Source organism: Lepus europaeus, unplaced genomic scaffold (assembly GCF_033115175.1).
Source record: "Lepus europaeus isolate LE1 unplaced genomic scaffold, mLepTim1.pri SCAFFOLD_567, whole genome shotgun sequence".
Taxonomy (NCBI): domain Eukaryota; kingdom Metazoa; phylum Chordata; class Mammalia; order Lagomorpha; family Leporidae; genus Lepus; species Lepus europaeus.
In genome coordinates, this window is record NW_026909447.1 from 42,596 (window position 1) to 53,000 (window position 10,405).

Consider the following 10,405-nt stretch of genomic DNA (forward strand, 5'->3'; position numbering starts at 1 on the left):
AATCAGGCCACAGCCCAGTGGATGTGGCCTGGGGAGCCACGCCCATGGATGGCCCAGCGGCCCCCACCCCTGCGTCACCAGGGTCCCGGCTCATCCTGGGATGGGGCCGCTGGCGCCTGGAGGCTGTCTTGGTCTCATCTGGCCAGACCCAGCTCTGATTACCCCGCCCCTGGGTCAGAAGGTCAGACGCAGGGTCGCAGAGAAAGCCATCCAGGGCTTGGGAGCAGACCCCTGCAGCAGTCCAGGGCTTGGGAGGGCCCTTTGTCCCCCTGCCGGCATGTGATCTCCGAGGAGAGCCTGGCCGGCCGCCCCTCCCCCCTCTGGGCCCGGGGCTTCCCTGGGGCTGTGGGCCCCACATGTGGGCACCGCCTCCACCCTGGCTGGAGAGTATGGGGAAAGCAAAGTCCTGTCGCCCCCACCCCGGACCTGTGGGCAAGTGGTGACCCTTCTGAAAGTGTCCTGGAGAGGTTTGGACTCTTGGAGACCAGGACACCCCCGCTCCCCCCCCCCCCCCAGACTAAAGGCTGAACGTGGAGTGCCTGCACCTCACCTGTCCCGCCCAGGGGACCAGGCTGTGGCCGGTTGGGGGTGGGGCAGGGAGGAAGGCGGAGCCCTGCCCCCTCCTCCCCCAGCAGAGGGAGGGTCTTCAGGGGGACTTTGATCTCAGCAGCCCAGGGTGTGCAGGGAGGGGCTCGGGTTACAGCACCCCCTCCCCCCTCTGGCCAGAGCCTGCCCTTCCCCGCCCCTGTGCTCCTGGGCCCCCGGCCCCTCCCCACCCCGTGCCCTGTGCTAACCAGGGCCTGGGAACCGCTCACTGACCAGCAGGAGCAGGGGCCTGCGCTGCACGGACGCGGTGTGTGAGAGCGTGGGCTGGGCCCTGGGGGGCAGCGGTGGCCGCCACGGCCCAGAGGGTGGATGCCTGCAGGCAGCCAAGCTCCGCAGGCCCCAACGAGGGGCTGGTGGGCCCCCGCCCCAGGTCCCGATGCCCGCCCCACGGCACCTCCTGCCTTTGCTCCTGGTTGTGGGACTGACCGCGGGGGCCAGCCTGCTTCCGGGGCCCGGGAGCCGCCCAGGCGTTTGCCCCAACCAGCTCAGCCCCCACCTGTGGGTGGACGCCCAGAGCACCTGCGAGAGGGAGTGCGTCCAGGATGAGGTGAGCGAGGGGCCCCAGCGACGCCTTGTAGGTGACTGGCCGGGGAAACCTGGACCCTCAACCCCAGGAGTCCACTTCCTCCTTGGCTCCCCACCCTCTCCTGCCCTGGCTCTGGGCTTCAGGGTCCCAGGGGAGCCCCATCTGATGACAGTCTCCTTCCCCACCCCCAAACTGTCTCAGCCACAGCAAACCTGCCTGCCCTGGAGGCCAGTGGACACACCTTGCAGGACGGGGGTGGGGTGGGGGGTGGGTGGCGGCAGTGGCCCGGGCAGATGGCCTGTCCTGGGTCTGTGCAGTGGGACAGCAGGCAGTCGCCCCGGGAGCACAGCCTGTCCCGCAGCCCGGGGGTGGATGGGGACCCTGGGGGTGGATGGGGACCCAGGGGGGGCTCACTAAGCTCCCTCCCACCCGCAGGACTGTGCGGCCGGGGAGAAGTGCTGCACCAACGTGTGCGGGCTGCGCAGCTGCGTGGCCGCCCGCTTCCCGCGCGGCGGCCCCGCCGCCCCAGCAGCGGCCTCCTGCGAGGGCTTTGCCTGCCCCCAGCAGGGCTCTGACTGCGACATCTGGGACGGGCAGCCCGTGTGCCGCTGCCGCGACCGCTGCGAGAAGGAGCCCAGCTTCACCTGCGCCTCGGACGGCCTCACCTACTACAACCGCTGCTACATGGACGCCGAGGCCTGCCTGCGGGGCCTGCCCCTGCGCGTCGTGCCCTGCAAGCAGGTGCTCCGCTGGCCGCCCGGCAGCCCGGGGCTGCCTGAGCCCACCGCCCACCCCACGCCCAGCGCCGCCCCCGTGCCGCCGGCCCTGTACAGCACCCCCTCCCCGCAGGCGGTGCAGGTTGGGGGCACCGCCAGCCTGCACTGCGACGTCAGCGGCCGCCCGCCGCCGGCCGTGACCTGGGAGAAGCAGAGCCACCAGCGGGAGAACCTCATCATGCGGCCGGACCAGATGTACGGCAACGTGGTGGTCACCAGCCTGGGGCAGCTGGTGCTGTACAACGCGCGGCCCGAGGACGCGGGGCTGTACACCTGCACCGCGCGCAACGCCGCCGGCCTGCTGCGGGCCGACTTCCCGCTCTCCGTGGTCCAGCGGGAGGCGGCCAGCGACGGGGGCCCCGGCGCCCAGGCCCCGGCCGAGTGCCTGCCCGCCGCGCAGGCCTGCGCCGGCCCCGCCCCCGCCTCCCCGCGCCGCGGCCTCTGGCACTTCGACCCCCAGCGCGGCAGCTGCATGACGTTCCCGGCCCCGCGCTGCGCCGGCACCGCCCCCGGCTTCGAGACCTACGAGGCGTGCCAGCAGGCCTGCGCCCGCGGCCCGGGGGACGCCTGCGTGCTGCCCGCCGTGCAGGGCCCGTGCCAGGGCCGGGAGCCGCGCTGGGCCTACAGCCCCCTGCTGCAGCTCTGCCACCCTTTCCTGTACGGCGGCTGCGAGGGCAACGGCAACAACTTCGAGAGCCGGGCGAGCTGCGAGGACGCCTGCCCCGGGCCCCGGGCCCCGGCCTGCCGGGCCTGCCGCCCGCGGGCCAAGCTGGTGCCCAGCCTGTGCCGCAGCGACTTCGCCATCGTGGGCCGGCTCACCGAGGTGCTGGAGGAGCCGGAGGCGGGCGGCGGCCTGGCCCGCGTGGCCCTGCACGACGTGCTCAAGGACGACAAGATGGGCCTCACGCTCCTGGGCACCAGGTACCTGGAGGTGACGCTGCGAGGCATGGACTGGGCCTGTCCCTGCCCCAACGTGACGGCCGGCGACGGGCCGCTCCTCATCATGGGCGAGGTGCGGGAGGGCGTGGCCGTGCTGGACGCCGGCGGCTACATCCGCGCGGCCAGCGAGCGGCGCGTCCGCAAGATCTGGGAGCTGCTGGAGAAGGGGGCGTGCGCGCTGCTCGGCCGCTTCCAGGACTAAGCCCCCCCAATAAAGGCGCTGGCCACACCCACCTGCGCCTCCACCTGCAGGGCCCCGGGCCCCCAGACGTTCCCAGGACGAGGCAGGGCGGCGGCCGGAGAGACTTTATTCCGAGGCAGGTGCCGGCCGCAAGCCCAGGGGGGTGGGGTCTGGAGACCTGCGTGGGGGCTCCGCAGAGCCTCAGCAGGGACCTGGGGTGGGGGGCGGGAGGGGTCACGCTTTCCGGAAGATCAGGCACTTGTTGTTGGCCGGCATGTCCACCTGCGGAGACGCTTGGGTGGAGCGACAGCCCTGGACCCCAGGGGGCCGCCCGGGCCCTGCCCCCCCCCCCCCCCCCGCCTACCATCTTCTCCAGGAGGAGGCCGCTGGCCTGGCCCAGGTCCTCCAGGAGGGCCGTGTCCCGCAGCCCCCACTCGGGGTTCCTGCAGGGGTGGGGGGAGGGGAGGCAGAGTTGGAGCCTGCGGGGGAGGGGGCACCGGGCCACCCGCCGAGCCAGGTCCCCGCGCTCAGCGCTGACCTGCATCTGAGCGTCAGGTCGAAATCCACGTTGCTCTGCGGGGAGATCGTGCCGTTGACAGCGAAGGGCTGCGGGGACAGGGGCCACAGGGCCGTCTGCAGGGGGCCCCGGCACAGGACGCGGCCCCCGCCCCCAGAGCGCAGGTCCACTCACGCCGTAGGTGATGAGCAGAGCCCCGGGCTTGAGCAGGTGGCCAGCGGCCCTGAAGAGCCCCTGCAGGGAGAAGGGCCGGTGAGGTGCCCGCCCGTGCGCGCCCGCCCCCCGCCCGCGCCGCCGCCGCCGCAGACCTGGGTGCAGCGCAGGGGGCTGATGTGCGTCAGGTTGATGCAGAGCAGCAGGTCCAGGGACTGCGGCCGGATCCCGCCCCACTGCTGCCAGTCCCAGGTCACGTCCAGGTACAGCGGGGCCTTCACGTTGGGCAGCCCTTGGGCTCGCGTGGTGGCGGAGATGCTGCCGGAGAGCGACGCGTGGGCCCCGGGGTCCCCCCCGCACCCGCAGGCCCGTCGCGCCGCGCCCCCCCGCCGGCCCCGCCACACCTGTCCAGACAGCGCTGGTCCACGTCGGACGGCTGCCACTCGGCGTAGGGGAAGGCCCGCGCGAAGTGGGCGGCGTGCTGGCCCGAGCCCGAGGCCACCTCCAGCACGCGGACGCCGCGCTGGGCCGGGTCCACGTACTGGAGCAGCACGCGCAGGATGGGCTCCTTGTTCCGCTCGGCGGCCGCCGCCACCAGCATCGCGGCCGCGCCGACCGCCGGACGGCACCGGGCTGGACGCGCGTCGGGAGGTGTGGCCGTGCGACCGCGGGGCGCGCCGGGAGGTGTGGCCGCGCGGCCGCGGGGCGCGTCGGGAGGTGTGGCCCGGCCCTCCGCGTCTCGGGTTAAAGGGCTCGCAGAGGCCGCTGGGAACGGACGCCTGGACTCGAGGCCGTCCCGGGGTTTCCCTAGGACACGCCGCTCCGAACAGTTGGAGGCTTAGGCGCTGCCCCCTTGTTGCGGATACTCTCTGCTTTTCAAATCGAAGGGAGTTCATTTTCGAGGTGGAGGAAAAAAAAAAAAAAAAGGGCCTGCGCCGCCCGGGAATCGAACCCGGGTCGCAAGAATGGGAATCTTGCATGATACCACTACACCAGCGGCGCTGTCGGGCGAAGAGCCGCCAGCCCGGCCCAGGGCTTTGTGACGCGCGCCGCCTGCGTTTGCGCATGCGCGAGGGCCGGCCGGGCGGCCTGCGCCTCCCCGGCTCCGCTCCTGGCAGGCGCTGCGGCCAGCGGCACCGCCGGAGACCGGGCGTCCCTCGGCGGCCGAGACGCTGCCCGGACCGTGGCGCTGGCCGAGGTCGTCCGGGCACCGTGGCCCGGCCAGCGGGCGGCGTCCCTCGGCCGTCACCGCAGCGGCGCTGCCCTTGCCAGGCCGCCTCCGCCCGGAGCCCCGGGCCCCCGCGCCCCGCGCCCCCGGACCCCCGCGCCCCCAGACCCCCACGCCCCCGCGCCCCCGGACCCCCGCGCCCCCGGGCCCCGCGACCCCGGACCCCCGCGCCCCCGCGCCCCGCGCCCCGCGCCCCCGGACCCCCGGGCCCCCGCGCCCCCGGACCCCCACGCCCCCGCGCCCCCGGACCCCCGCGACCCCGGGCCCCGCGACCCCGGACCCCCGCGCCCCCGGATCCCCGCGACCTCGGGCCCCGCGACCCCGGACCCCCGCGCCCCCGGACCCCCACGCCCCCGCGCCCCCGCGCAGGGGGTCTGTCCCTGAGGGCTCCGGGAGCGCCTGCCGAGCTCAGCTCCGAGCTGGGCGCTGTGGGCGCGCCCAGGCCCGGAGGCCAGCGGCAGGGCCCCTCTGGCTCTCCCGCGGTGCAGCCCCTTGGCCTCCACTCGGGCTCCCGCGCCCCAGCTTCCTCCCCACGCCGGTGCCGTCCCTGGCGACGACAGGTGGCCCCCAAGCTGCGGAGGGCGAGCAGGAATGAGGGCGTGGGGCCCCTCGCGCCTGTGCCTCGGGGTCCACGTGTGGTCAGCGAAGCCCCCGCCTTCGCTGCGTTCGCAGAAACTTCCCAGCTGTCCCCCTCAGCAGGGCCGAGTGGACCTGGCTGGGGGGGGGGGGGTGACGCCAGAGCGGCCGGCCAGCCAGGCCCTGGGGGTCAGCGGGGCACCCCCTGCGGCCGAAGCCGAGCCTCGAGCCCAGCCTCGATGGTGGGGTCAGGGCACAGATCTTAGACCTGCAAACTGGACCTCCTGTCATCTCGGGCCTTAACCTTCCCCGTGAGCCTCTTCAGGAGAAAAAATAAAATCTGTTTATGAAATCGACTGGGGCCGATGGAGAAGACGCCTTGTCCTCGCCGCCCACTCCGCGGTGGGCCCTGGATGCTGTCCCTGACCCCCGCTCCCAGCGTCCCTGGCCTTGGTCCGGTAGCTTGGAGGGAACAGGATGGAGAGCTGACCGGGTCCCAGGGAGGCCAGGAGGGAGGAAGAGCAGGGGCAGGTCGGGGGAGGGCTCCTCGTCCAGTCTGGCCACCCCACTGCTGTCAGGTGTGCAGGTGCCCACAGCAGCCTGAGCGCCCCTGCTGGACCCCCCAGACCCTGCACTTTGACCGTGCTGTCAGCCCTCAGCAGGGCGCCCGAGGACGCGCGCACGGACAGCTGGCGCTGCGGGCCGGGGCGGGGGTCTCTGAGCAGCCCCTGCCTGGGAGGGGTGAGGGTACCGACTCCGTGCCAGACCCGGAGGAACGCCCCGTCCGGCCCGGGCCGCCCTCGGGGCTGGCAGGGGCCCGACCACCAACAGCCGAGTCCTGGGCCGAGCTCCGGCCCCCTCGGCCCGCGGCGGGCGAGGCGGACGGAGTCTCCCCGGTGTCCGCACCGAGACGCCCGCAGCTCCGCCCCCGGCTCGCGGCGAGAGGCCGGAGCCCGCGGCCCCTTTAAGGGCCGGGGGGGGGGCGTGGAGCGGCCCCGCCCCCTGCCGCCGCGCCGGCCTCGCTTAAAGGGGCCGCGCCCTGCAAGTGCGAGGCAGGCGGCGGGCGCGGGACTGGCCGCTGCGCGTGCGGGCGAGCGCGTGGGCGGCGCGGCGGCCACTCCGCCATGTACACCATCACCAAGGGGCCCAGCAAGCTGGTCGCGCAGCGCCGCACAGGTGCGCCGGGCCGGGGTCCTCGCCGGGCCGGGGTCCGCGCGGGGACCCGCGGCGGCTGACGCGCCCTCCGCTCGCCCGCAGGTCCCTCGCAGCAGCAGGTGGAGAGCAGACTCGGCGAGCTCCTGAAATGCCGGCAGCCCGCGCCGCCGGCCCTGCAGCCCCCGCGGGCGCAGCCCTCCGCGCAGCAGCCCGGACCCTGGCCCCTGTCGAGGTGAGCGCCGCCGCCGCCCGGGGTCACCTTGAGCAGAGGCGGGAGGGTCCCAGCCACGTGCGAGCACCGCGCGCCGGCGCCCCACTTTCGCCTCACCTGGCCAGGCCGGGGCCCGGGCAGGTGGGCGCACAGCACAGCCTCGTGTCGCGTGAGCTCGGAGGAGGCCGGGCGGCCCGGGCGACCTTGGGCTGCGGCGCCGAGACCCCCTCTGGGCCGCTGCGGTCAAGGTCTGCGAGCTGCCCGGGCGCGGGCCCTCAAGGTCTCGGACTGCGTCCTTGCGCAGCTGGGCGGGGAGCGGTGCACGTGTTGCCTCGGGCCTGCCAGGCCGCTGCCCTTCGGCGCCCTTCGCCCGGGACGCCCTGGGCCCCCGGGGCGCTCCGTCCCCGCAGCAGAGGCTGGGGCTGCCCTGCGCTGCCTGCGCCTGGCGCCAAGGGCGCGAGGCCGCCGGGGCCCGGGCCGGCTGGACCTTTCCCTTCCTTGGCCCCGTCCCGCGGGCGGTTGGAGTGCTTGCTCCGGGCCGCCGCGGACTTTGCTCTGGCCCCGCCCGGGTGGGGGCGGTGCGCAGGGGCCCAGCGGCCCGGGACCCCTGAGGCAGTGGAGGGCGGGCAAAGGGCGGTGGGGAGGAAGGAGACACTCGCACGCCCACACTTGTTCCTGGTAGTCAGATGCCCCCGGGTGGGGGCTCCACCCTGGAGGATAGCCGCATCTTGGCTGGGGGGGGGGGCTTCTGCTAACGGGAGCCTCAGTCCTGCTCTCTGGGGAGGCTGTCACACACCACCCAAGCCCGGAGCCCTGAGGCCCAGGGCCGGGTGCCTGCCCTCCGAGAACCCCTGGCAGGGGAGGGGAAGAGGGGGTCTGTGGCAAACTTGGGGGAGGGCCAAGGACACCCTGCAGGCAAGGCCCTCGCGCACACCTGTTTCCAGAAAGGCCAAACCTGCTGGGCAGGGGCAGGGGCACCCACCCCCCACCAGTGGGCCCCCACGTACTCCTCCATCCCTTATGGGCCACTCCACACCAGCTCTGCTTTGGCCCCATCCCGCCTTTCACCCCCCACCCCCCTGCCTGACCGATGCCCCAGGGACCCATGGGGCCGCTGCTGGCAGCAGCAGAGGCCGAGTTGGGCAGCACAAGGCTGGGACAGGCAGGGTGGGCCCCGTGGTCTCCTGATCCGGGAGAAGCGGCAGCAGCTCCTGTGTGGCCAGGCAGGGACTGGGCCGTGAGGTCCCTACAGTTGCCCCACTCACAGACGTGACCCTCGAGGCTACTGGACTCGCGGCAGGCGGGTGGCCTGCCTCTCGGGCCGTGGAGGGGACGCGTGGCCGGGCGCACCCTGGGGCCTGGGCGTCCCCCACAGGACGGAGCCTGGCCCGGGTCTTCTTAGCCAGGCCCTCGGAGCCTACTCAGCCCGTGCCGCTACTTCCTGCGTCTCCCGGAGCACCCCAGCCTGCAGCTGGCAGTGGGTCCCACGAGGGGGGTGCTTTCCAAGTTGAGGATGGAGCTCTATGCCATACCCCGGCTTCTCAGGCAGCTCGCAGGCCCGGGGGAGCCCCGCCCCCGCCCAGTCTCCGCCTGCGGCCCTCAGACCCCTGCCGGCCCCTCAGGACGCTCCTCTTTATTTTAGTGGCCCTCTCAGCTGAGGAGGAAGCCAGAGCGGCGCTGGGGCACCTGAGCCCAGGACGCGAGCAGGACTCCCGGCTCCCACCTCCTGCTGTAGGTGCGGCCCCTCCCCTCACGGCCCGCAGGGCTGAGCTGGCTGCCGCTGGCCGGGGCGGGCCCAGCGGCCCCCTGGATGTCACGAGCTGCCACACGGGTGGGGGGCCATCTCACTCCGCGGGGAGTGGGTCCAGGCTGCAGCCACTCTGCCTCCAGGGGCTGCCCGCCTGGTGCTCGGTGCTCAGCCGCCGGGGGCCTGAGGGCAGCCTGGGAGAGGGACGGACCGACGGAGACCACCCTGCTCCCGTGGCCCTGAGAAGCTGTGCCAAGCTGTGCCGACAGAACCGGGGCCCCTCCCTGGCCTGCATCACCAACCTCCCTCAGGGCAGGGCCGCAGGTGTGGCCAGAGCCGCCGGGGGCTCGGGGCCACTGCACAGTGGCCAACCCACCAGGTGCCGACCACATGCCTCTCTTCCCCTCCCGCAGTCCGGGGCCCAGGCTGGTGTTCAATCGTGTGAACGGCCGGCGGCCCCACGCCACGTCCCCGTCCCTGGAGGGCACTCAGGAGACCTACACGCTGGCCCACGAGGAGAACGTCCGCTTTGTGTCCGAAGGTAGTGAGGAGGGCGGCCTGGGCCCCTGGGGCTCCTCCTGCTGCAACCCGACTCCCACGGCCGCGGGGCAGGCTTGGCCTTGGCAGGTGGCCAGCTCCCCGCTCCCTGAACACACTGCTCACTCCCTGTGCCGGGCTGGAGTCCAGGGTGACCCCGGGTGGGAGAGGGGTGCCGGGGGGCCTGGCACGGCTGACTGCCCTACCCCCACAGCCTGGCAGCAGGTGGAGCGGCAGCTGGACGGCGGCCGGGCCGGGGAGCGTGGGTCCAGGCCTGTGCAGTACGTGGAGCGGAGCCCCAACCCACGGCTGCAGAGTGAGCCCCTCCCCTGGGCCCTGGGACCCTGACCCCTGCCCACTGGGTAGCTCCAGGGGGCGGGGGGGGGGGACTCTGGGGTTTCCTGCTGGGGTAGGGAGGAGAGAGGCCCACCTGGGGCAGCGTCACTGCCCGGCCCCCTCTGACCCCTGACCCCTGCCCACCGGGTAGCTCCAGGGGGTGGGGTGGGGAGGGGAGACGCCCACCTGGGGCAGCCTCACCGCCCGGCCCCTCTGACCCTGACCCCTGCCCACCGGGTAGCTCCAGGGGGTGGGGTGGGGAGGGGAGACGCCCACCTGGGCAGCATCACCGCCAGCCTTCTGCTCCGCCTGCAGACTTTGTGCCGATTGACCTGGATGAGTGGTGGGCACAGCAGTTCCTGGCCAGAATCACCAACTGCTCCTAGCAGCCGCCTGGGAGGGCGCGCGGGGCCCCGGGACCCCAGCCTCGCGCCGGCCACACCGCAAGTGCCAGCATCCGGACTCTCGAACCTCTGTCCCCTGGCTCCGCCGTCCTGAGCCGCCTGGGGCTGGGGCTGAACTGACCTCGATCCTGTCCAGTGTGCACAGGGACCAGCTCTGGAGCCGGCAGGGAGAGGCTCCAGGCTAATAAAGTTGAGAAAGTGCCCTTCTGGCGTGGCCTTTACTTGGACGTGTGGGGGGTGTGGGGTTCTCCGCGACAAGCGCCCGTCCATAGCCCTGGACGCTAGGTCTGGCCTGGCTGTCCATGCAGCCCGGCCCCCCCGAGGGCTCGCTCTGCCCAAAGTCTGCGGACCCCAGGCTGCCCCATCCGGCCCCACTCCAACTTCTGCTGCTGCTAGCCCTGGCTGGTGCTGGGGCCCGGCTTCAAGTGCGGTCCAGTTCAGGGGTTGGCGAATCCCCCAGCCCCGGCGGCAGTGCAGTGTGGGGCCCTAGCACGGCGTGCGGCGGCGGCCCAG

General features: G+C 73.7%; 3 protein-coding genes and 1 non-coding gene across 5 annotated transcripts; 2 read left to right on the forward strand and 2 right to left on the reverse strand.

The window, feature by feature from the left end:
• The first annotated feature begins 14 nt into the window (after positions 1-14).
• Positions 15-3,066, forward strand: WFIKKN1 (WAP, follistatin/kazal, immunoglobulin, kunitz and netrin domain containing 1). Its single transcript, XM_062185658.1, has 2 exons — positions 15-1,153; positions 1,568-3,066. The coding sequence occupies exons 1-2, from the start codon at positions 983-985 to the stop codon at positions 3,047-3,049; spliced, it is 1,653 nt and encodes a 550-aa protein (XP_062041642.1). The 5' UTR covers positions 15-982; the 3' UTR covers positions 3,050-3,066.
• Positions 3,067-3,139: 73 nt separating this feature from the next.
• On the reverse strand, positions 3,140-4,347 carry METTL26 (methyltransferase like 26). The gene is made up of 6 exons (XM_062185650.1): positions 4,103-4,347; positions 3,854-4,016; positions 3,720-3,779; positions 3,567-3,634; positions 3,393-3,471; positions 3,140-3,310 (listed from the first exon to the last, which is right to left on the reverse strand). The coding sequence occupies exons 1-6, from the start codon at positions 4,297-4,299 to the stop codon at positions 3,263-3,265; spliced, it is 615 nt and encodes a 204-aa protein (XP_062041634.1). The 5' UTR covers positions 4,300-4,347; the 3' UTR covers positions 3,140-3,262.
• Positions 4,348-4,629: 282 nt separating this feature from the next.
• On the reverse strand, positions 4,630-4,700 carry TRNAG-CCC (transfer RNA glycine (anticodon CCC)). Its single transcript has one exon. It is a non-coding gene; the product is annotated as a tRNA-Gly (tRNA).
• A 1,844-nt stretch (positions 4,701-6,544) lies between these two features.
• Positions 6,545-10,095, forward strand: MCRIP2 (MAPK regulated corepressor interacting protein 2). Of its 2 annotated transcripts, none has more exons than XM_062185648.1 (5): positions 6,545-6,678; positions 6,760-6,889; positions 9,029-9,156; positions 9,367-9,468; positions 9,804-10,095. In XM_062185648.1, exons 1-5 carry the CDS (start codon positions 6,627-6,629, stop codon positions 9,872-9,874), a joined length of 483 nt encoding a protein of 160 aa, XP_062041632.1. In that variant the 5' UTR covers positions 6,545-6,626; the 3' UTR covers positions 9,875-10,095. The 2 variants fall into 2 exon arrangements, with proteins under 2 accessions (XP_062041632.1, XP_062041633.1); XM_062185649.1 differs by having other exon boundaries at positions 9,367-9,433.
• Positions 10,096-10,405: the final 310 nt, after the last annotated feature.